At 35.7% G+C, this 26,215-nt stretch overlaps 1 protein-coding gene across 5 annotated transcripts in view; it reads left to right on the forward strand.

Moving 5' to 3' along the window:
• lepr (leptin receptor) overlaps positions 1 to 25,641 on the forward strand; it is a 54,975-nt gene extending 29,334 nt beyond the window's left edge. For 3 of the 5 annotated variants that reach the window (XM_077198666.1, XM_077198665.1, XM_077198667.1), the window contains exons 5-20: positions 3,117 to 3,237; positions 3,632 to 3,810; positions 8,503 to 8,648; positions 8,866 to 9,004; positions 13,134 to 13,406; positions 13,512 to 13,617; positions 13,706 to 13,929; positions 14,711 to 14,862; positions 15,190 to 15,343; positions 18,457 to 18,539; positions 18,660 to 18,876; positions 19,262 to 19,465; positions 20,465 to 20,542; positions 20,813 to 20,906; positions 24,133 to 24,208; positions 24,788 to 25,641. In XM_077198666.1, the coding sequence (XP_077054781.1) occupies positions 3,117 to 3,237; positions 3,632 to 3,810; positions 8,503 to 8,648; positions 8,866 to 9,004; positions 13,134 to 13,406; positions 13,512 to 13,617; positions 13,706 to 13,929; positions 14,711 to 14,862; positions 15,190 to 15,343; positions 18,457 to 18,539; positions 18,660 to 18,876; positions 19,262 to 19,465; positions 20,465 to 20,542; positions 20,813 to 20,906; positions 24,133 to 24,208; positions 24,788 to 25,534 (2,993 nt within the window). In that variant the 3' untranslated portion in view covers positions 25,535 to 25,641. Of the gene's footprint in view, positions 1 to 3,116; positions 3,238 to 3,270; positions 3,371 to 3,631; positions 3,811 to 8,502; positions 8,649 to 8,865; positions 9,005 to 13,133; positions 13,407 to 13,511; positions 13,618 to 13,705; positions 13,930 to 14,710; positions 14,863 to 15,189; positions 15,344 to 18,456; positions 18,540 to 18,659; positions 18,877 to 19,261; positions 19,466 to 20,464; positions 20,543 to 20,812; positions 20,907 to 24,132; positions 24,209 to 24,787 lie in introns of all 5 variants that reach the window. The other 2 variants (XM_077198668.1, XM_077198669.1) reach the window with 1 other exon arrangement.
• The last annotated feature ends 574 nt before the right edge of the window (positions 25,642 to 26,215 follow it).

Raw genomic sequence — 26,215 nt, forward strand, 5'->3', positions numbered from 1 at the left:
ATTTTCTTGCAGAGTTGTAACTAAACTGACTTGGAAACTAGATAATCATTGTCTTGTTTTAAAAGTATGTGCGCCTATAATGAGTTTCATCACGCCCATATTGTAATGGTCCCCACAGATGTTTTGCTGGAAAGTGCTCGTTTCATTTCGTTTCAGCATATGAACGCATGTTAACCGGTTATCTTTTCAGAGCTGCAGTTTATAAACAGACACCGTTGCCCTTTGTTGTTTATCAAACGTAATAAATAGTTGTATTTCACTCTCACTTTTTTTGTCAGACACAAAGTCAAAGAACACAGCCCTGGAAGTGTCCGGCATTAAAGCTACACTGTAATAATAAGTTGATTCTTAGCAAAAAACACTGTTCTTTTAAAATTATATCTGCTCATTCGTGTGTAATTACTACCACCAACGGTTAAATTACTACAACCAATAAATCTTCTAGTAGCTGTGCCAAGACAAATCTGAATCACCCAATTCCTCAAAAACATTGTTGAAATTTTTTCCTGTTGCTTTTATGGACTCTCTATCTATGGGCTTCTCCCTTGACTTTATGCCTCTATGTCCCCCCGATTGCCTCATAGACCGTAAAACATTGCTTGCGAACTTCTCCTCCTGTCTATACAGTAATTTCTCTATTGTGCGACAGAAAGTCGCGTGGTTATGATCAAAGTCCTTTTAGGCAAGTCATGCCACTCGGCCGCCATCTTGGCAACGCCTCCGGGCAGCTATTTCGGACTAACAAGACCAGGCTCCTATCTAAATGAATGGGCAGAGAGTCAGAACTGCACATTCACTGGTCACCGGGACATAAAAACTGCATGTATAGAAACAGCAGTAAAATATGATAAAAATCGCTGAAAAAGTTTGATGACTTTGCCCCAAAATAAGGTTTAAAACGCCTTTTTCCCCACAGGTTATACTTTACTACGCATGCGCAAGGGTTCTCTCTCTCTCTGACGTGCGCGCGCTGCACGGTTTGAAAGCACAGTATGTGTGAGCTCTCGCTCGCTCGCTCTAGATTCTGGGAGATTTGAACTAATTTGCGGGCATCAGGGAGCCGCTATAAATATGCGATAGACACTTGGGATGTCTGATATTTACACAACGCACACATACACTGCATATCAAATCTGCCGCCTTTTCAAACAGTAACGTATTTTCCACTGTCGCAAACCTCAACTGTGCGCATGCGTCAGTGGAACCAGATGATAGGCTTAAATGTTTCCCGGCTTGACTGTTAAAGGCAGACGATTGGCTTTCCAGTGGGAGGGGCGGGACATGTTCATACAACCGCCATCTTTGGCGTTACGGGTTTTCCCTATATAGTTGTATTGAGGATTGAGTAAGTGGCATGTCTCTATAAATAGTCTCTGTTATGATGCAGTCGTTAGCCTATTTTTATAAAAACGGCTTCTACGGGGCCATAACGTAAGATACAAAGTAATGGAGCCTTTTATACATTGTCGTGTTTCTTTAGAAATAAATAATGGACAAATTAAGTCTTTGGACACCTCAGATGTAAAGTTATTCGCTGTCAATGTGACGCCAAAATGAATGGGATTCAATGTAATGCTAACAGCAGGTGAAGTTCTGCTACAATGGCGGGCCTCGGGAGGCTTCAGTTTCCGGCTGATGGATTACCCCCTTGGCAGTAGCCATGTTCCGCCTCCATCTTGAAAATACATTAGCCAAAGAGGGACATACCTGGAAATTCAAGCTTCGCCTTTCATGCTTTTACAGTCAGTGTTACCGTGACGAATGCGACTGCCGGCAGATTTGAAAGCCTGTTTAAGATGGAGGATCACGCCCATTCTCGAGGACATGTAACAGAGTCGCCAAGGAAGCGAAAGAGAGGATTAAAGCGATAACGCGACAGGCAAATCAACAAGACCAAAGTCAATATTGGAGGTCTCACCAATCCACTTGCACCGGCTCTGTTTTTTGGTTTTCCTTTACCTTTCCCTCTACCTTTAGCTTTCCCTCGCACCTCCGTCGCATCAACTGACATCCGACTGTGCTAACGGAGAAAATTATGTAGCCTATGCTGTAAAAATTGCCTTACACTATTAATCTTGTGCAATATACAGAATAACAATAGCACTGATACTTTACTGGCATTCGTTTGGGAACCTGATAGCTGTTGTTAGCAATGAAATGGTACCAAAATAACGAAAATGTAAAACTATTATTCGTTTTACATGGAGGTCATAACCTACATGTTAACTGACTAAATAACTAAATGCAATTTGTAATAGTTTTCTAAAGCAACCTCATCACTCGAAGGAACACTCATGGATGAAGTCGAATTTAGAAGCCATGTTAATCTTGGAATAATACGGCCACCGTAGGGTTAAAATGGGAGGGGCTAGAAAGTAATATTCAGTTGGTAGTCATATACAATTTCACCGCTAAATGGGAGATAATCTTACACAGTGTAGCTTTAACAAACAAAACACAGACAAACCAAAAGATGCGCTGCTGCTGGGTTAGACAGATAGTTTATATTTGCATGAGATGACCTTGTCCATTAAGTGAAGAAGTCTTAGCTACAGCAATGAACCAGAGAGACCCCTCCAGACAAGTAGATGAGTGACAATACACATGCTAATCAATTCTTATTACTTTCTCTTCTCTGCAGTAGCCTCAGGACAAAGTCTACAAATAAATTTATATTTAAATGGAAATAAGTTAGGGTTTACAATCCTATTAAAGTGTGAAGTAGCTTTTCAAAAATAAAAAAGGAATCAATACAAATACTCAGATGTAGATGTTTTTTTTCCCCGTAACATTTTAAAGCATTCATAAAACTCAGTTGAAAAGAAAAATAATCCCCAGATACTTTTATCGTACTCCTGCAAAAGTGCAAGTATAAAACTTAAAAATGATCCTGCCAGAATCTTAACTAGACTAAAAATAAAAAAATGTATTTATTTATTATTTATTTATTCATTTGATGTTTCAATGCACTGTGTTTATATCTTTCATGTTATTTGCACACCATGTAATGAGCCTGTGTTCGGACATGAATGATTTGCTGATGTTCTTTCTAGAGGCTTCTAATTGTGACAGGCTGTGATGAAAGCAGCTAACAAGGGAATGCAATCTCTTTTCAGGAAACTGTTTGGACATCCTGTGCTGGCTTGAAGGTGAACAGACAAATTTGATTTGTAATGCAAAGAGCCACAGAGCAGCAGCCGCTGCCAGTCTGTTCACTGTTAGTCCTCAACAGTTGGTGTGAGTCCTCAGTTTTCATTCTGCTCTCCACAGACTACTGATTGGCTGAATGGCTGCTGGTGTATTGCTGCTGTGTGTATTTGGGGAGATTATGCAGAGAATGTATAATACATCTCTTGACTATACTATTATGGTACGGTCAACCTCCTATTATACTATGGTCAGCCTTTTAATTTTCATTATTTAATTCATATTATTTATTTTTTCCCCCTGTATAGATAATCTGACTTTGAGATTATTTCCCCTGTATTATCCCATTTTGATCCCAAACGTAGGACACCTATGAAGTTACTGTTATTTATGCTGTCTAAGAGTGCCTAGGAGTCTTATTGTAGTGTTGTGGGTACAAAATAAGCCTTAATGATTGTTTACCTTTTTTTATATTTCATTTTAGTCTACAGATGGATTTACTTTCAAACAAAAACCATCCTGCTCAGTGTGCCGGGGAAGATACTGCCACTTGCTCCATTTCTCTTCATGGCAATGATGCAACTGTCTCATTGACCCTCAGTATATCTGTGAATGGGACTACTGCACTGTCACCGAAGATGCAAATCAGCACATATCATCTAAGTAAGAATTTCATTTTGATTTATAGTTATTTTAAGTAAAATTAATCTTCACAGTCATCTGTAAATGCGTGATTATAGCCTATGAAACATATGTTAAAAGCATGAGTTCATGGAGACCGATGCCAGGGCAAACGGTGTTTTATTAGGGTGTTTGTTCTTTGGGCCGAAGAATACACATCTCTCTCAAGTGGTTTTCCAGGCAGTGGATTGAAATGGAATTTCACAATGGCATGGTTAAATGACTTAGAGGTCCAAATCTTAAGTCAAGCTCTTTATTGTCCTTGTACTGGTACAATGAGATTGTTTAACAAAGACTTAATTTAACATTTAAATTAGTTACATTTTAAAGCAAGTCCGTAGCCCTGTCTTGATCATTTGGGTGACACCAAAGGTTGTTTTATTTTTGGTCTTTTTTTATTTTATTTTAATATTTTTTATATTTAAAGAATTTAAATAAAGTATTAAAAGCAATTTTGCACTTGAACAAACAATAAAAATTATGCCAAAATGTACTCTTGTCGAATATTCTCATAAGAGCAGTAACATCCTAAATGAACTTAAATAGTTGTGAGAAAATAGGATGCGCATCAGATTCGCGTCATGCGCAGCAGCGGCAGATCTTAAAGTGACAGCAGCCTAATAAACCTTTTGCTTTGATGTCTGTCATTAATGTTAATCAAAGGTAACAGAAAATTCTAGCTTTAATAAGGATTAATCTATATTTATTTTATAATGTATGTAGTTAACACTGAAGTGTGTGACAACTTTATTCAATGTCTCTATATTTCCTACATGTTAGACCGGTAGGAAGGCAAAAGATAAATATATTATAATCATGGGTTTATGTGAAGATTGTTTTAAGTTCACTTAAATTAAAACATTTTTTTTTTTTTTTTTTAAAGCATAATAAATGTTGAAATTGATAGCTTTCAATTATACTGTATTGTTGAGTGTCTATCATTAATGTTTAAAAAAATAAATTTCATAAAGATATCAGTACCATTATTAGTATCAGTGATACTAGCCCTCATTTATATATATATATATATATATATATATATATATATATATATATATAAAAATGCCATTACAACAAATATTACAAATATTGTGACAAATCTGTCTGATCGTCACCGCTGAGGGAGGAGCACTGGCATGCACAAACACACTTGCATACATACCCCATTCACTCTTCATTCTCCTTCCCTACATGTTGTTTTCGCCATCGGCAACGTGGTTGCACACGCCGGTCCGATGGCTCACGGACATTTCTCCACACCACATTTCCCTTCCATCCAGTCGCATACCTGATCATTTCACTCACACACACACACACACACACACACACACACACACACACACACGCACGCACGCACGCACGCACGCACGCACGCACGCACGCACGCACGCACGCACACACACACACACACACACACACACACACACACACACACACACACACACACACACACACACACACACACAGGGAAGTAGGGATTGTGTTTTGTTCGCCTATCTTCGTTCGTTTCTTTGTTGTATGGGAATAGTCGTACTTTCGGTGGGTAAACGCTGAGTCAGCCAAACAGAGCAGACGAATAGCGTATTATATGTGAATTATGTGTTTGGTATTTACGTGTTTCTGTGTTGTTAATAGTGATGCATATATTTTTTTGATAATTACTAGTGAGAACTATTGTTTAATGTTGATTGATGAACGTTTTTGTGTGTATAGTGTAACGGGTAAGAACTTAAATATATATTGACCTGTCAACGGGTGTTTGCCAAAGAAGGCGGAGTCTGGCCTATAAAAAGGGAGGCCAGACTCACAATCAGGACTTGGTAACCAAGTCGGAGCGAGAGTGCAACTATGGTGCCTCAAGCAAACCTTTGTGTACTGTGGATACGTTTTGGAGAGTTTTCGTCTTTATTTTAATTTTTTGGTACTTTTTAGGTTTTTGTGTGCACCTGGATATATACTTCAATGTGGACTGTCTTTCTTATTGGCACTGTAAATTAATTACACCTTGCACGAGAGTGCTCTGTGAGTAAGCCATCATTTTTTTCCCCATTCTCACGGACCTAAGTTACCGTTTTTCCTTCCCCTGAAGCGAGCAGTGGCACTAGCTTCAGCACAAATATACTGCCTTAAGTTGTTTCTACATTAATTTGGAGAGTAAATGTGAAATTATTGCAATATAAAAAGATTAAAAACTCTGTTTTTAATAGCGATTAATTACAGAAAAAATGTGTACACATATATGAAAAAAATATATATACATATATGAACAGCTATATATAGACTGTAGCCTATTCTTAGAACTTGCTTTAAAGGTTCACATTATATACAGTATAATACTTTCTCAAGTATTTAACAACAGAAAGTGCACAGTCCACTTCATGACACTATTTTTCATATTTAACACTGCAAAGCTGTTTGCTTTAAAGCATTCTATTGTATAAAGTGCTATATAAATAAACATAATGTGACTTGACTGGAGTATCGAATTGCAGAGCTGGTGCAAACATATCCATATTGATATACCCACAGATGCTTTCTGTTTTCTCACCGCTGTTATTTTTGTTGCATGTTTATTTTGTTATTGAGAGGAAAGCGTGCAACACATATTTACATACTCATCTAACCGTTACTCTCAGCAGTGCGGATGACGTCGGGATGTTATTTGAGCTCTTATTCAATGTGTTTCCTGATTATTGATTATTTATTTTGCAAACAACATTAATCTTGTCAATCTCCTTAGTGCCGTCATTATAGTGGCCAAAAAAAAGAAAAAAGAAAGCCAAAATGAGTCCACACTTCTGCTCTGTACTCTGCCGTGGGAGCTGGTATAATTATTTTGTCTTCCGTTGGTGGCAACTAGTGAGCTGGGTTTGCTAATGCTAATGTTAGCAGTGCATCCTTGCGCCGCTCCCTGTTACAGTTTATGTTCAGATATAACAACAATGGCATCTAGCGGTCGAGGTTCTACTGCCTCAAATCTTGAATATAAACAAAAATATATATATCAATACAGATTTTTAGGAATCGTCAAACATGATAATCGCAATATTCACGTGTATCAATACTTTCTTATAGCCCTAAGCTAAACATTTTGACCAGCAGCTGGCAAATTCCAGAAAGGAAAATAAAATAAACAAATTTCAGTGAAAGTGATGTTTTTGATGTTTTTATAGTTTTAAGTCGTTATTCACAGAAAGTCTTGCTTGACGGACATGGTCACCATTTAATTTCATTGTATGGATTAGACAATTCTGCAAAATAACTCTAGTATTCCATGGAGCAAAGAAAGTACCAACATGAAGGCGGGTAAATGATGACAGAATTGTCTTTATTTTGCTGAATTTCCATTTAAAATGAAAATAATTGAAATGTTACATAATGTGTCTTTGTTAAACAATCTTGTTGTACCTGTACAATAATAATAAATGATGTCCAAAGTTTAATTTCTTGGGTGAACGATTCTTTTACGGTTTAATTTCAAGAGAACAAGTAGTACTGACATTTTCACTTCCTTTCCTTCTTTGAAGTACATTGAACGTGTGCTGGAAAGAAGTAAATGAGAAAAATCATTAAATTAATAAAAAGTCCAATCAATGTAAGCCTATTTGTATTAAATGCAACAGCAGAAGCCATTTACTTTATATTATGTTAGTGTCAGTGAGGTGGTGTTTTTAGAAGATAATGCCTGTTAATAAAGACTGCCTCAACTGATTGCTATTAATGGCATTGCCATTATTGAAATAAAGAAAATTGCTTAACCCCCCTTTTTAAAAAAAAAAAAGCAGTGACTGCTGAGGCCATCTTGTTCTAGACAGACTTAAATGCTGTCTGCAGAACAAAATAATATTTGAATGTGAACGACAGATACATGTATGTTTTTAACTAAACAATACTAGCAAAAAGAAAACCTTGGATTTGTTCTTAGTTTTGCTCTCTTACTCTCTTAAAGAAATTCAGAAGTTCACCCAAAAATGAACATTTGCTACTAAAAATCATCTTTAGTGTTCCACTGGATGGCCTGAGGTTGGTAAATTTTCATTTTTGGGTGAACTACTTAACTACTTAAATGTTGATCACATACTCTCTTGATGTCTCTTAATGGTTCACATTCGGCCAGACCTTTGTAGAATGAATGAATTTTAATTGCACGTGGAATTGGTTTCCATTTGCTGAAGATGTTTTGCTGAACATGATGCCAGTCTTCGAAAAATGGGGATTCCCCTTCGAAACCGTGGAGTGTAACAATGTTAAACTGTTGATTGTTGCCTAATTCACACCCTCCACCACTTTTTCACATAATGCAATGTGTGGATTCCCCCACCCTCAGACAACGGTCGAAGACACTCTCAAAAACAAAATCTGATAAGGATGATTAAAAAATAATTTTATGATACATCATGGGACAGTGTTCTCTCTTTAGGATGTCTAGACATAGAACGGTTGTTGGCCTTACAGGGTTTACTAGCTGTTGTTTTTTCAAGAACTTTTCTGCGCTGTGCGAAGTACATGAAGAAATTATTCATCAGTATTACTTATATTTAATGGACATGATGGTTGATCATGATCACCCATAACAACTGTACAAATAAAATGATATATGTTTATATATAAAATAATTTATTTTCTTTGCAAATAATAACAATTTAATTTATTGTGAATTTCTGCCTTTCACAGGAAGACCAGACCCACCTGTCAATCTGCATTACAATGTGACGACAGAAGGCAAAGTCATTTTCAGATGGAGTGGCACACAACCTGACAGTGATGCCATAAACTATGAGATCCGATACTCTTCCAATTCCTCGCTTCAGAAGTGGGAGGTAATTGGACTCATTTGTTGGTCTAATGAATATGTTGTAATTTACAAAGTAATGTTTGTGAGAACTATGTAAAAATATATATTACGCACAAAGCACAAATAAAACGTTAGTTTTAATATTCTTTTTTTTTTAACTAAAATCATTATTTCCTGTAATATGGCAAAGCAATTTAACCTTCGCAGTGTGAATGGCTCTGTATGAACTGTGGCTCTTTTAGGTGGTGAAGGTCAGAGGTTGTTCATGGGTGCCTCTGAATGAGCTCAGTTCTGGGATCAGATACATAGTCCAAGTGCGCTGCCAAAACTACTTAAACTACTGGAGTGAATGGAGCCAACCTTTCTATTTCACACTAGATGGTAAGGATCTGTAGTACAGAAGAACTTTACATACTACTTCCCTTCATGCTGTATGTTTATACATTTGACAAATAGGTCCCACTTTATATTAAGTAGCTTTAAGTACTATGTACTTATGTAACGTACGGACAGAGGCGGTCGGATCCATGTGCAGAACTTTATTAGAACTGGAACATAAGCAGAAATGAACCAGGCACACAAATAATCAAGGGCAATCCAATAAATCGTGGTGTTAACAGGCATAGGTCTAGGTAGGCAGCACAGGTTCGCAAACAGTCCAGGATACAGGCAAAGGTCGAGAGTCCAGGGAAACACGGAGAAACAGAACAGGGAATAACGCTCAGAAATGCACGCTTACAGTGTAACAAGACTTCGCAAAGGACAGAGGAGAAACACAGGTTTAAATCAGGAACTCAATAACCAATAATGAAACACAGCTGAACATAATAACATAATGAGTCCATGGGGAAAAACATAACACAATGAGAGAGTGCCCTCCAGTGGCTCTCGAGGGCACTACAGCTGCCGATCGTCACAACTTACATTGAAATTAATTATTTGATACAATGGACTTATTGTGTACATACATGTTTGTACATTGTATACTAATATTTTGAAAATACCTGCATGTAATTACAGCTGCAATTAATGTATGTAATTACATTTCTAATTACACAGATGACCCTTCCCTTACACCTTAACCTACCCTTAAACCGACCCATACCACCACACCTGTCCCTAAACTTAGCCGTATCACACCTCAATAGCAGCAAAAGTGTTTCACAATACAATATGAACACAATAAGTACATTGTACTTATTTTTCGATGTAAGTGCATAGAACTTAAAGCCACTTAATATAAAGTGGGACCAAGAAATAAATTAATTTAGGTCTGTAATCAAATAACCCCTCCCTTTTAATGACTCGTCAGGTATAGGCAATGCGTAAATGTATGCAAATACTGACATTTGTGAAAGAGTACTTAAAATGTTGCAGCCTGATATTCTTAACAACAAAGTGCACAGGTTGAGACATTTAACCTTACATTAACGGCTTTTAGTGCCAATAGACTTCATGTAAATGAGTGCTTTTGCTGTTCCAGTTATATGTATCTTTCAGAGAGATCCATTGTCTTCTCTAAGCCTCCATGTTAAGAGTTTAATGTTTAATAATTAAATTCATATCTACTCTTAGCTACTCTGAATCTGTATAGTACTTTGGCTCGTTGCTATGCGCACACAATCTCTTTGATTTGTTCTCTAAAAGATGCATCTAATTCACTGTCCATTTTCAGAATTAATTACCATGGTAAACAATGTTCAGTGTTTTATAAAAGCATTAATATGCCATTTTCTTAGCAAACTGAGGTCATTGCATTTGCCAAGGTATAGGGTATTTGCATAATTATTACTATTAAAGCCGATGTACTCTAGGGTTTGTGCACTATTGAAATGTACATATTTTAATTATGAAAACTCTCATAAGGACTAGATCTGCTACATGTATGGACTTGCTACTGCTAATAGATACACACACAGCTATGAGCATGGAAGATATGCTGCTGCATGAATAGACATACATAAACCACAGGTCTAGGCAGGTGGAGCTATGGGAGGCGGAAGGTTTCAGTGGGACTGTTATAGGACTAGCCTGCAGCAAACACTGAACCAGACTATTTAAATGTTAAGCAATGTCATCGGCTGCAGCAGGATCCGCAGAGGCCAATCAGCTTGAGTCATGCGGCAATGAAGTGATTGTAGATCGTATGTAAAGGATCTATCAACCTGTGCCTCTAGAGTTTCATGACTGAACCAGATATATAAACTGAATTTAATGTCAAAATGGTGTTAACAAGGTTGGATGTGTGCATGTCCAAAGTCCCCATTTTAAAATAGTTACAATAGACTTTTATTCATTCACTTGTTGCCAACTGGTTGCGTAGCAATGTAATCGTTATCTGAAGCACCATGTTACTTTAAAAGGTGATTTTCTTCCATAGACATCAGTGTTTATATCCGAACTAAGTGTTTTAGTGAACTTTTATCCCAGTTCTTCTGTGATAATATGAATATTTGTAACACAGAAATAATGATACTGTGGTTGAAAAGACTGTTTGTGAAGCTGTTTCATGTACATGACAGACTCTTTTACATGACAACTGCTTTCTCTGGCTCAGCGGCAGCACCAACGTAGCTCTGAATGTTCCGGTGTGATTTTGTCAAAGATTTTATAGACAGGCGAATCTTTGTGTAGGTGTTTTAATTGAGATCACAATCTTTTCACGGTTCTTCATGCAGCTCTAGATGAGAATAAAGTCATGTATTGTAAATGTTTACGAGGCCAGAGTATGTACTGACCTTGAGTGCTTTCACTTTGTCATCATTAGGTTTATTATAGTAATTTTTTAATTCCTCCTAGTAAATCGTTTGTTGCTAAAAGCCTTCATAATTCAAACGAAACACCAGTTTGCATATTAAAAGTCTTATGCTTGGGATCATGTTCAGTCTCAGGCCAGAAAATATCCTTAAATTCATTGAAGTTGAATGTGATTACTGAATGCGTCTTTAGAGACCGTACAGCGGTCAAATGGCTAAAAGGATACATACTGATTCATAATCAAGTTTTAAGGAGCATAAAATGCATCTCAACTCCTGTGAGTTTTTGTTAAAGGTCAGAACATGGCTTAAATGTGTGCACACACACCTGTACACACAAGCACACCTTACCTTAGGCTTAGAATGACAGAGTATTGTGAAATACGCATTTTTTTGTAACCTGAATGAAGCAACTTGAGATGAACTGTTAAGATATAGTCAAGTCAAGTTTTATTTATAGAACACAAGTTTAACACAACCGTAGTTGATCCAAAGTGCTTTACAGTACAATAATATAAAAGAAAATAAAGAGAAAAGTAGTAGAAAAAAGGAGATAAAAATCAAGTATCAAAAACACTCATACATACATACATAACGTAGAACTAATTTAACGTACTGACTAATTTAAAATACATACACAACATTACTCGAATGCAAGAGAGTAAAAATAGGTTTTTAAGTTGGATTTAAAAGCAACCAGAGATGGAGAGGTCAATAAAGGTAAATAGTTCAGGAGCTTTGGGGCGACTACAGAGAAAGCTTGATCACCTTTTAATTTACACCGAGAGCGAGGGACAGATTAAAGTGACTGATCACAAGATCTTAGTGACCTATGTATGGGCTAATAAGATCACAAATATAATCTGGGGCCGAACTATGTACAGTCTTGTATGCAAAAAGAAGGATCTTTTATAGGATATAAACACTCCCCCATGGTAGAGTAGTGTTTCATTTATCTGCTTAGCCAAATTCTGACAGCAATCAGGTGTGCGTTTTATTTAGCTATTAAAATACCCACACCACATCGGTGCCCATAAATAATATTAGATTAGTTATAACAATTGAGTGCTGTATCCAGTCTGAGATACTGCTGCCAACTAATGCTGTCTGCATATTAGATAATGTTTCAACCATTTCAGCTTGATTTAACCTCACGATACAGCCATGAAAGACTGGATTCTGTCTCTGTTTTCCTCCTTGGATATATTTTTTTTCTGGTATGTCAGTTGGGTTGTATATTTTCAGAATCCATGCAGTGCAAGTCACCATGGCAACTAAGCTTCAGGTTGTTGACTAGCATTACAATAAAACAGCTTTCTCATTTCTTCAAGGGACCAAGATGGAAAGGGGGGAAAATAAGAATCAATACAAGGGTGAATCTCTTAACACCTGTCAGGAACATGTCCAGGTTATTTCTCCACCTTAAAATCAAAATAAACATTTGGCAACGCTTTCAATGAAGCCTGTATTTATAATGCATTATTAGGGAGTTCTTATGCATTATAATACATGCATAATGCCATACAAACAACCTTATAATATGACAGTTGAACAACAGCTACAATACATTATAGTACTTACCTATAGAGTACAATGCATTACAAGACCAGATGAAGCCTCATTTATAATGTATCATAAGAGTGAAAATTTAAAATGTTTATTTTACTTATATGCCACATGTTTTCTAAAGTTTGGTTTATTTATTTGTATGTGTAATGCTCAAAACACTCGCTATCTTTTTCTGCTCCTCAAAGTCAGTTACATCCCTGCTGAAGTCTTCACGACGCCCGGTTCAGAGGTAACGGTTTATGCTGTCTTCCACAACCGCAGCTGGAGTGCGAGTAAAGCTGTGTGGATGCTAAACGGGCAGAAGAAGATTCCGGAAAGCCAGTACAGGGTGATCAACGATCAGGTTAGCGCAGTCACTATGAAGGTAGATGAACCTGGGTTTGACACTCTGATGTGCTGCCAACCGTGGGGAGAGAGGTTCAAATGCATCATCGCCTATGCCAAAATATACACAGAAGGTGGGCTATGAATTATGGAGGACATCTTTAACAGTTAATCCAATTTTGGTTGTTTGAAAAGCTAGATAATTTATTTTAATATTTAAAATGGTCTCTTTTCTTCAGGGAGGTTTAATGCAGATATTACCTGCCAGAGCAAGAATTCAGAGGTGGACACCATGAGCTGTACGTGGAATAAAAGTGTTTGGGCACAGGTCAGACTCCTTTACAGGTATGAACACAATCATAGCTCATCCGTTTTCTTTTCCCATCAGATCGTTTGCTGCACAGATGCTAAAGATGTTACATTTTTGTTATAGACAATATACATCAATATGTGAAACGATACCAAAGGCGCAGGGCAGTGAAGAAGCTGAAGAAAACATGTCTTTGGTAAAGGAGTGCCCATCTGGAGCAGGAGACCACAGAAAATGCACGTTAAGCAACCTTAGCCTGTTCGTTTGCTACAAAATCTGGTTGGAAGTGGAAGGAGGGCGTGGCAAAGTGAAATCACTTCCTGTCTATGTTTTACCCATTGACTATGGTGAGTTCCGAAGATTTCCTGCAGCATTCTGATCCAATCTCCAAAGTTATAAGTATTCTGTTGGCTTTCAATTACAGACTGAATTGCTGTCTGACACATGAAACTGGAATCTTAAAATTAAATATATCAATATAATACTATATATTAGTTTTAATTAAATATAAATGTATTTTGAAATGTAAATATAATTAATATATATATATATATATATATATATATATATATATATATATATATATATATATATATATATATATATACACACACAACCGTTCAAAAGTTTGGAGTCAGTAAGTCTCTAATGGTCACCCAGGCTGAATTTATTTGAACAAAAATACAGTAAAACATTAATATTGTAAACTATTATTGCAGTTTAAAATAACTGTTTTCTGTTTTAATCATTTACAGTGCAATTTATTCCTGTTATGGCAAAGCAGAATTTTAAGCATCATTATTCCAGTATTCAGTGTCACAGAAATCATTCTAATATGCTGATTTGGTGATTCTGTAACATTTCTTATTACACAGTTGAAAATGGTTGCTTAATGCTTTTGTGGAAACCATCATATTTTTTTTTCAGGATTCTTTGATGAATAGGAAGAACAGCATTTATTTAAAAAATATACTATATGTGTGTGTATGTGTATATATATATATATATATATATACATTTTTTGTGTCTTTGCTGTCACTTTTAATTAGTTTAAGGCATCCTATTCTTGCCACTGTATTCACGTTGCAAACTGAGATGAATAACAATTTCCCTCTGTGTTTTTCAAAGTGAAACCATCTCCTCCCTCAGTCCTTGAAGCGATCACTTTGCCAAATAAAACCTTGAGCGTAAAGTGGAGACGTCCCCATTTACCTGTATACGACATGCAGTATGAGCTGCGCTTCGTAGCTTTGCGTGGGATGGCAAATGTGCAATGGGAGGTAGGAAGAAGTCTTGGAAGATGGGGTCTCAGGTGGACAATGAAGAAAATATATTTAAGCCAATGCTTCATGCATAATGCTCCATCACAGGGGAAAGGCAATGAAGTACTGTTGTCTGATCTGTTTATCTGTAATTGAGATGTTTCGGATTGAAATGATAAGCTAAAGTGATCCAAAATTAATAAATCAAAGTTAAACGTTCCTCTTCTTATGCATACCAAACTTCTTAGGACTTCATTTTCAATTTATCCTTTTTAGATTTCCAAAGGAAGATGGTTATATTCTGTACTCAAGGATAATGTTTTCAATTTACTGTGGCATTTACAGGTCATCAGTTCTCTATTGGAACCACAGGCTGAGATTCCGCTTGAAGATTCCTGTGTTCAGTTTAAAGTAGAAGTTCGCTGTAAAAGACTGAATGGCTCTGGATACTGGAGTGACTGGAGCGGGAGTCACACTTCAATTGTTTACAACAGGAAAGGTAAAGTTTTCAATATAGTTCTGCTACTATTATTTATGTTATACAGAAAACAACTTTTTTTATGTGGAGATCGCAAGAAAATTGTCAACATCTTGGAAAAACTTTTGTTGTCTGTTGTAGTTAATGTATGTTTTTTTCCTGTGAGCTTTTTGTTTTTCTATGCTTTTTTTTGTATAGGAAAATAATACCTTTAGTTGTAGTTTGCCTTTTTTGCCAAATAATTTTGTCAGATAAATACCATTACCAAATTCAGTGTTTTGTTCTTCCCTCATATTTAATATATTTAACAAATATGAAACATTTTCCTTATATTTCGATGGTTTAATCGAACTTGTAGGCTAATTAAAAACAAATATCCCCTCAGACATCACTTTTGGCCACTATTGTATAATAAAAAATTTATGTAATGGAAATTTGATTTTTTTTTTTTAAATCATTTGTGATGAAACCCACATTACTTTACGAATATGTTTAACAACAGCATAAAAGAATACCAAACTGGAACTGGTGAAAAGAATGTGCAGCTGAAGCCTGCTAGCTCTAAGACAAGATTTAAAAAGATGAAGACAATTAAAAAGATAAATCAGAAGAAACATTCTTTCATTTTGGCCTTGGCAGCCCATGTGATTCTTCACTTATTCTGAATACACACCTGCTTTACAATACCATGTATGTGTAACCCCCCATATGTACATGAGTCATGAGTACTTTTGTAATTTGTGAGAACTTCATATGAATGAACTGTAAGTGATGTTTACAAGGATGTGTTCAGAGGGCTGATGACAATTTAGAATTGTATTTTATTGTTTTATTTTTGTTGTCATAATCCTGAATATAAGTTACTCATTGGTTTAATTTGTTAGTGTGATTGTAATAATTTAAATGGCTCTGCATATATTAATTGGCTTTGTCTTCATATTGATCATGTTTTGATCATGTTTTGAACTGAACAGAGTTACGATGGAAAATCCATTAGGGTTCATGGAAATTGCACCACACATTACCCACCTAAATGGCAATGCAACTGCTAAGGTGAAGATCAATATGTTCTTACAACACCATTTGTCAGCTCTTCACAGAACCTTTCTAAAATCTTTACGTTGGTGCAGAGGTGTGTCCTAGTGCCAGAACTCATGCTGAGACATTTTTCAGAAGAAACTATTGGTAGCAGAGTGTCGTCAGCATTTCAGGGTATAATCACAGTCATTCTTGTCTGGTACAGTAAGTAAGGGGTTGTAGGAATTTGCCATACCTTCTTTCTTAGTTACTAGAATACTTAACTGGAGGTTTGTAGTCAGAAGGTATACTAGTGACAGATGATATTGTAAATCATTTATGATATTGAGAAATATTTCATATGATAAGCTTTCTAGTAAAATTACAAAAAATGTGGCAGTCATAGCCTTGATGACCGCGCTCCGACATACAGTATGGTGAGAACGATTCGTGGTTCATTGTCCTTTCCCGATCCCATTCACCTCTCTCCTATCCAATTGTTTCTTGCCTTTCTGGGCTTGTCCCTTCCAAATAAAGGTAAAAAGTCCAGAAAAATAACTTGCTTACTGAATGAAAAATGCTCACTGTGTGTGTAATTATGACATTACATATTTTTTTCCATAAGTTGTTTAATTGTTTTAATGAAAGTTAATTTAAGTTTATTATGCTTATATTAATATTTATTTTATAATGTATAACATTTATTTAAGAACAATCCAACTACACGAGGGAACCAACAACTTCTATTTAGGTTTGAATTGGGATTTTTGAAGGGGTTTTTTTATAAAAAAAATTTGTGACCATTTCTCATTTCCATTTTTGCCCACTGGTTTATAATTAAAAATTACATTTTTGAGCTATGCCTATGTACACTAAAGTACAAATCTTTGGGATCAGTAAGATTTTGTAAAAATGTTTTTATAGTTTTTTTTTTCATGTTACAGATTTCTATTTTAAATGAATGGTTTTCTATCTATCTATCTATCTATCTATCTATCTATCTTATCTATCTTATCTATCTTATCTATCTATCTATCTATCTATCTCATATTTGGTGAGCATAAGAGACTTCTTTAAAAAAAAATCCCAACATATACCATTCCCCTCTAATTCACCCATAGTTTCCCCATCCCCTCTTTTCTTTTCTCAGTAATAAAAAGAGCAAAAGACCAAAAATAAAATTGAGACATGGTCTATTAAAAAGGCCACACTCTATTTCAGCTTTTATATACCTTTTTGAACATAACATATACAGTGATGTGAATAAGTTAGGACACCCATGCTAAAGTTGCCTAAAAACAGGAATAAAAAAATCATCTTTTGGAAATTGATCTTAATGCCTTAATTTAAAAAATGAGGAAAAATCCAACCTTTAAGGACACCAGTTTTCTTTGTGAATGAATAATGTATCATAAATAAATAAATGTTCTTCCTTAAAATACAGGGTGCATAAGTCAAGACACCCCTATGTTAAATTCCCATAGAGTCAGGCAGATTTTTATTTTTAAAGGCCAGTTATTTCATGGATCCAGGATAATATGCATCCTGATAAAGTTCCCTTAGCCTTTGGAATTAAAATAGACCAACATCATCACACACCCTTCACCATACCTAGAGATTGGCATGGTTTTATTTCAGTTAGCCTAATAGCTGGTTTGATTTGCATTGAAAGATGCTCTTATGGAAAGTACCCCATGCCAATCTCTAGGTATGTTGAAGGGTGTGTGAAGATGTGGGTCTATTTTAATTCCAAAGGCTAAGGGAACTTTATCAGGATGCATAGTATCCTGGATCCATGAAATAACTGGCCTTTAAAAATAAAAATCTGCCTGACTCTATGGGAATTTAACATAGGGGTGTCCTGACTTATGCACCCTATATTTTAAGGAAGAACATTTATTTATTTATGATACATTACTCATACACAAAGGAAATTGGTGTACTTAAAGGTTGTATTTTTCCTCATTTTTCCAATTAAGGCATTAAGATCAATTTCCAAAAGATGATTTTTTTATTCCTCTTTTTAGGCAACTTTAGCATGGGTGTCCTAACTTATTCACATCACTGTATAGTAGTGTCCTGGAAATAATCATGACTGTATAGCCTTGTCATTTCAGCACCAGTAATGGGACCAGACTTCTGGCGCGTTCTACAAGAGGATCCTGTTAGGAGCGTGACAAATGTCACACTGATCTTTAAGGTTGGTAAAGATTGACGTGATTGACTATCTTTAGCAGCCAAATGATTGTGATATAAAAACAGTCTACTGTGTTTGAGCTTGAATGTTTTTGTTTTGTTTTTGTTTTTTTGTCAATTTTAGCAGCCTGTCCTAGCAGGAGATCCATATAGTTGTGTGGAGGATCTCGTGATTGAACACCAGGCCTCAGGTGGAGCCGTGTGGTCAAAAGAAACAACCTTGGCTCAGTTTCACTCGTTCCAGTGGAGGAAGGAAGCGCACACAGTCACTGTAATGTCTCGCAACGCTTTGGGCATCTCTAGACGGAATAGCAACATGACGCTGTTACATCAACCCAAACGTGAGCTGACATGCTTCATACCCTTCCTATAACATCAAACAAAATTCTTTCATATTCAGTCTAATGCATTTCCAATGTTTGATGCGCAAGGAGTTTTGTTTGCCTTCAAACTAAATATGTATCTATATATGTGTCTAATGATGGTGTTTGAATTCATCCGGCCCTAAATCTTCGAAGTTACTGTTTTGATTGAAGCTTAATGTTGTTTTGTTGGTGAAAGTGTTGTTGGGGAAGAAGATTTGGATTAGTTATTACATATATATAATGAAAGATAATAGGGTTCTCTGATATTTTGTTTCTGCTTGTTATTATCTGTTCCCGCACATTGAAATAATACACTTTTCCCTATTATTTGAATTAATAATGTCCTTCTTTCCTTTTTTAGGACGATGTGTACATTCGTTCAACGCAGTTGCAAATGCGAGCTGTGTGCATCTCTCCTGGAGCCTGTTACCTGATCAGCCGGTGCCTCAGTCATTTGTCATTGAATGGTTAGACCTGAACAAAGACCCTAAACAGGACGGATCTCTAACTGAGAGGCTACAGTGGGTCAGAGTTCAGTCTGCATCGAGGGATCTCTCTCTTTGCCGTATGTTATTTTTGTTGATATTTTCAGGGTTCTCATGCTTCTTGAAAGAACGAATTTTAGACGCATGAATGTCAAGTGCTGGACGGTATATGAAAACAAACATAGGTCCTTATAAGTGCTTTTAAACATTACTAAAATATTTAGAGTAGCATGTTGCCTTTACAAAAATTGGCAATGCCGGAACGAAACAGTGGGACAAACATGAAGGCAGCCCTGCATGATTAACCAGTGAGAAGCCTGGAGCTAGGGATAGTTCACCCAAAGATAAAAAATTTGTGATCATTTACTCACCCTCAAGTTGTTCCAAACATTTTCTTTCTTCTGTTGAACACAAAAGAAGATATTTTGAAGAATGTTGGTAATCAAACAGTTGACAGTGTCATTGACTTCCATAGTATGAAAAAACATACAATGGAATCGAATGGCTACCATCAACTGTCTGGTTACCAAAATTCTTTAAAATATCTTCTTTTGTGTTCAACAGAAGCAAGAAGTTGAAATGTTTTCAATAATGATTCATAAAAAAAGAAAACAAACCAGTGTGAAATAAATGTTGTAGCAGGAATAAGAAAGCTGCAAGCTGCATCTCTCGTTCGAACTCGCTCTCTCTCGTACACTCTACCAGCCCTCTCTCCTCATTGATTTTTTTAAAAAGGTCATAACCTTTAAATTTGATTTTAGTTGTCAGTATATGCCTTAACATTACTGCAGTAATGATAAACACAGGTGCAGTAGGTTTTTGATACTGACCAGATTGGAAGTAACAAATCCACCTTTATTGTCTTTATTGTGCTTTATATAAAATAAAAGGCGCTGTATAAAAATTCTTGAAAGTCCTCGAATCTGGTATTCATGAAAGAGTAAACCCTGTATTATAACATAACTTTCTCATTATTTCTACAGATTTTCATATCAATATCAATACATGACACAAATAAAAAAAGAGTTTATTCTTAGCAGTATAAATTATCTTTGACAGAATAATTTGTTTTTGTACAGGTCGTTTTTATGGCTCAGAGAAGTTCACATTGTATCCAGTGTTTGTGGATGGTGAGGGGGAGCCGGTTCGATACACAGGTGGGTTTTATAGCAGTGACAACCAATGCATTGACGTCATCATTTGATCAATTGACCTTCTGAAGCCATTTTTTTTACACACATTTGTTGTTTGGCTAGTGGTCCCTGGTTGACATACATTGTAGTATTATCTAAAATATTAATTTGTTGATCGACAACTGGTTTCACATTATACAAATAGCTGTCTGAAAAAAAAAAAAGTTAATCTAAAGAAAATATATGAAAATCATATTGATTTGAATGCAAGTTGTTTTTTGTTTTGTTTTCCAGCTACTAGGGGTGACCCTGCAGCGTACATACTGCTATTGATCATTGCGTTCCTGTCAGTGGTGCTGTTTGTCACACTCATGATGTCACAAAACCAGTAAGACATACAACTATCTTCTCATGGTCAAGATAAAGATAGCTACAGTATCATAGGTTTTGTCTGCGACCAGTGAGATACCGCAAGGGTCTGCCAAATATCTGATATACTGATTTTGTGAAACGATTATGAATAATTTAGGGCTGTCGATTTAACGTTAATTTAATTCGTTATAGAAAATTTTTTATACAACAGTCCAATAAATAAGAAGTTAATGTTGTGTTATATTTTAGACACAATATTGTCTGTTTTTGCTCAATTTTGCCAATGAAAATATTACCTGTAAAGCCAGAGCAGAACTGTTGTGCGTCTCCGAGCAACACAGCGGTGTTTCCTTTCTGAATGAATCTGCGTTTTGAGCTAATCAATCTGGTGAACCAATGACTCAATGGCCCATTTATATAGAGAGACATTTACTTAAAGAAATAGTTAAAAAGGAAAATTCTGTCATCATTTACTCACCATCAATTGTTTCAAACCTGTATGAATTATTTCTTCTGCTGAACACAAAAGAAGATATTTTGAAGAATGTCAGTAACCAGACAGTTGATACACCCTATTGACTTCCATAGTAGAAAAAAAATACTATGGAAGTCAATGGGTTACATCAACTGTCTGGTTACCGACATTCTTCAGCAGAAGAAAGAAATTCATAGTTTTGAAACAACTTGAGGGTGAGTAAATGATGACAGAATTTTCATTTGTTAAGGCCCGTTCACACCAAGCACGATAACTATAAAGATAACGATAAAGATATAATTCTAAAAATCGTTCTCCATATTAAAGAATAACAGAGTTCACACCACAACTATAACGATAAAGATATGAGGAACGATATCGTTGGGATCACTTTCAGAACGATTTTTTTTCCAGCTGTCGAACGATAAAACACTGACAGCCAATCAGAATGCATTCTAATTTAAAGGTCTCGTGCATTTAAAATGGAAGACGAAATTTGCAGAGAATTTAATCGTCGAGGTACAAAAAAATCCTCCACTGTTTGACAAGTCAAACCCCCTTTTCAAGGATACGTTAAAAAAGATGGATATATGGAAAGCAATCGGTCGTATCCTGGGAATAAATGGTGAGAAGTATTAACAATGAGATATTATGCAGTTTAGCATAGTGTAACAAAATTACCTGAGGTAGGCTATCCAGCGCTAGTTTTAACAACATTGCTGAAGTTGCAGTGAAAAAAGGTGTTGACTAGTCGATGTTTTTATCCCATTATTGACTTCGTCAGCTAAATTCACTGTTAGATTAGATCGATTACACTAGACTTGCTAGATTCACTGTTTAGATCCGCTCGGAACATAGCATGCTGGCTGAGGACATCTGCTGGCAAAGACGTGTGAAGGCAATAAGAACAGCAAAAACATATTCAATGACATGTTGTAAACAACAATTATAATAAAATTCGGATTCTCCCAACTCCGTTCGTCTTTTAAGGATATCGTGTACCCAAAAGCGCCTGTTTATCTTTTGATATTTTTTTGTAACGTAAAGCAGCAGCAGGTCATCCATTTTCGCTACTTTGAAACCGCAGCGCGGGCGCGTGCGTGCTTAGAATAAAAAGACCGTTATCGGTCGTTGGTGTGGACGCATATAGTTATCTTTATCGTTATCTTTATAGTTATCGTGCTTGGTGTGAACGGGCCTTTAGTGAACTATTCCTTTAATTCCTGAATGAATCAGCCAATTGAACGAATCAAATTAATTAATAACTCAACGACTTACTCATTTAGACATTTACCGCCACCTACTGGCAGTTTAAATTTCTTTAAAAAAATTAAAAAATCATATTTTGGGAATAGTTTGCCCAAAAATGAAAATTCTGTTTATTTACATTTACTCACCCTCATGTCGTTTCAAACCTGTATGAACTTGTATGTCTTTCCTTTGCGGAACATAAAAAAATATATTTTCAAGAATGTTGGTAACCAAACTGTTTTGGTCTGTAAATATATCTAAACACCAATTCAGATGCAGTCATGGCCGTTGTAGCCGTAAGGTTTATGTGTTATAAATTCTGTTGAATCAAATAAAAAAATTCTTTCTAAAATCTCACTAATTTTGTAATGTATATTTGATACTTTTCTCATTTAACACAACAATGGTTTTTAAATGACCTTTTGGAGGTAATTTCTCAGCAAAATTTGATGTTCGATTAATTTGCATAATTACATTTATCTGCATTACTTTTTTATCTAATTAATTACATGATGTGCCAATTAATTAATTAAAAAAATATTAATTAAATCAAAATATATTATCTTTATACCAAAGCTAAGTTAAGATAAAAAGCTTAAAGATTAGAAAAATGTTTTGTTCACATTAAAATGAATTTAAGGTTAAATTATAATGTGCAATAATTATATGACTCAATAATAAGTATTTAATTGCTTTGGAATGCAACTATCATGACAAAGTATATGTACCGGTACTTTAAATGCATGAATATGTTATTATAGGCTGGGAGCTTTAATGCAACATTCAGTTTGTGCTCTGCTGCTCTATTCACCAATGGATAATGGAGAAATAAGGCTAAAAAACTGTCCTGAAAGAAAAATCTGTCAAATAAGATTATAAAATCACAGACCATCTGTTTATATACCTAGGTTAACTTTATTCTAGCAGAAGAACACATTAAAAAGATTGAATGTGTTTGTTGGAAGATACAGTGTATATTGAATTTGTCAGACAAGTTTGAATTATTGTAGGCATTGTAAGCTGATTTGTATGGGATCTTGTTTGGTTGTATTGAATGTCAGATTTACAATACATAACTGGGTTTAGAGTGAATAAGGAATGTAATGTACATAACTTGCTGTGGTAGTCATTCTTAGCAATGGTGTGGTTTGCTTGAGGGTAAATATTTCACAAATAATTACCAAAGTACCAAATGATACAATCACATTGCTGCTTATCTGTTTAGACTTGTACCCTAAAGGATAATATCGTGACTATGTGTACCACAAAAAGGGACATGCCTATTAAGCCCGTTTAAGGAGTGGTAGAAGTACAAATACATTTTTATTGATATAAGTTTTTATTTTCTTATGTTTGAGTACAAAATATATTTTGAGCATATATACACACATACATTTACATTACAGTTTAAAAGCATTATCGGCCTGTAACATTTTTAAATGTTTTCGGAGGAAGGCTACATTTGTTTGATCAAAAATTCAGTAATATAATAATCCTATAACCCATCATCTTACAGGATGAGAAAACTCATGTGGAAGGATGTTCCAAATCCCAACAACTGCTCCTGGGCCAAAGGAATGGACTTCAGGCAGGTCAGTGTGACCAACTGTCACATAAACAAAACAGAACATTAGACCATTTCCTTTCTATTAAGGGCTAAAGATATTATTATATTTTAAATGTACAAATGAGAGATGGATCTGAATGGCTTAATTAAACAGAGTACACAGTTGTTGTTTTCCATCACATAGAGAACCATTGTTTTTATTGGACCATTGTTTAATTGATAAATGAAAACACAAGCGCTTTTTTTATTTTATTAAATTGACACTGGAATGTTACATACATATTTCAGGCATGTAATGTAATGTAAACACAACACCCCCATTCAATTCAATTCAGTTTTATTTAATTCTCTCCCCTCTCACTTCTAGCTTTCCTGATTGTAATATTTGAAACATGCGTTTTCTGTAAAGCTGTTTTGAATGATATGTAATGAAAAAAAGCACTATACAAATAAATGTGGATTGAACCGAATTGAATAGAAAATACAGATCCGTATTAATGGTTTTTGTGTAAAAATTATGCTGCAGGTAAAGCTGGTTTTAACACATTCAAAATACATCATTTGTCACATTTTTCACAACACTTCTGTTTCTTGCTCCTTGCAGATTGACACCATGGAGAACCTGTTCCCTCACTCTGAAGGTCTCACTGCCTGTCCACTGCTGCTGGTCTCTGAGAGCATCTGTGAGGTGGAAATCGAGAAATGTCCTCCTCTCATGCTTGAACATGAAAAAGAAAATAAAGAACTCATTTATAACTCTGGAGAACAGGAAACCACAGACTCTGCCCATCTGGGAGACTCCTCTGAACCTTTATCACTGGAGGCTTCCACTGCCGCTGCTACCCCAGAAACATCAGGCCAGTCCTCAGTGACATACTCGACCATTCTCCTCTCCGATCAGCCCGCTCTCCTTCGAAAGCAGCAGGAGAGTCTGAGCAGCTCCAGCGACGAAGGCAACTTCTCTGCCAACAACTCTGACATTTCAGGCTCCCTCCCTGGAGGACTCTGGGACGTGTGCTTGGACAGCACCAATCCTCGACATTCCAGCTCCTACAACTCCGTGGAAGAGTTCTCGGAAACATCGGATCAAGATTATGAAGCATCGGAAAGCACTGGTGTAGCCAAAGACCTCTATTACCTCGAGATGAATGAGGAGGAGAAGCAGGAAGGAGAAGAGGATATTGAAGAAGCACAGGATGGACATGATAAGAATGAGATAGTTATGAGGGTGGACGCCAGGCCTCTTCTAGAAGGCAAAAATTCGATTCGAGCCGTCGATTCCAATAATGTATCTCATAGCATTCCACTTTATCTGCCTCAGTTTCGAACCGAATGCATTAATCCACCCTGAAATAATGAGAACAGCACCACTTGGTGGTAATGTGGGATAATTTTATTCCTCACTAGATGGAAGTCCATAAAATGCCTCAGTGGTTTACCAACAGGGCTGCAGGATTTTTTTTAAAAATAAATCTAATCTCAATTTTTTTCTGACTTCTGTTTAAAAATTTTTTTTTAAGCTCCAGGCTGAACAATTTGAGGGAAAAAATAAATATATATTTATGAATTTTGTGATTATACAGTATGAAAATAAAAATATAGCATTACTATAAAATTATACATATTATTATTATTTTTTATTTATTTAGATTATTATTATTATTATTACTAAAAGAAAAATACTAAGCAAAATAAAAATATTACTATTGTAATATTTCACTGTAAAATAAAAACATTTTAGAAAAAATATAATAATATTTTTATGTTACAGTATAACAGTAAAATTACATTACTAATTTGAATGGCTGTCTTTATTTTCTTCATTTTCACTAATTAAACCATCAACTACTGGGAAAACTGCACAGAACCCTTAAAGTTTCTCTTTTGTTGACAAAAGCCAGCTTCTCGTTACAACTTTGGGAAGATGCTTTTACGCATGTTTTTTACGCAACGCATAATTAACCAGATACAGAGCAAATGCAGAGATGAGTTTGCATGGAGCAGCATTTACTGAAAGACACTGAAAACACCA

The sequence above is a fragment of the Siphateles boraxobius genome, unplaced genomic scaffold (genome assembly GCF_051911475.1).
Source record: "Siphateles boraxobius isolate OS27281-9 unplaced genomic scaffold, OSU_SipBor_1 41, whole genome shotgun sequence".
NCBI classification, from domain to species: Eukaryota; Metazoa; Chordata; class Actinopteri; order Cypriniformes; family Leuciscidae; genus Siphateles; species Siphateles boraxobius.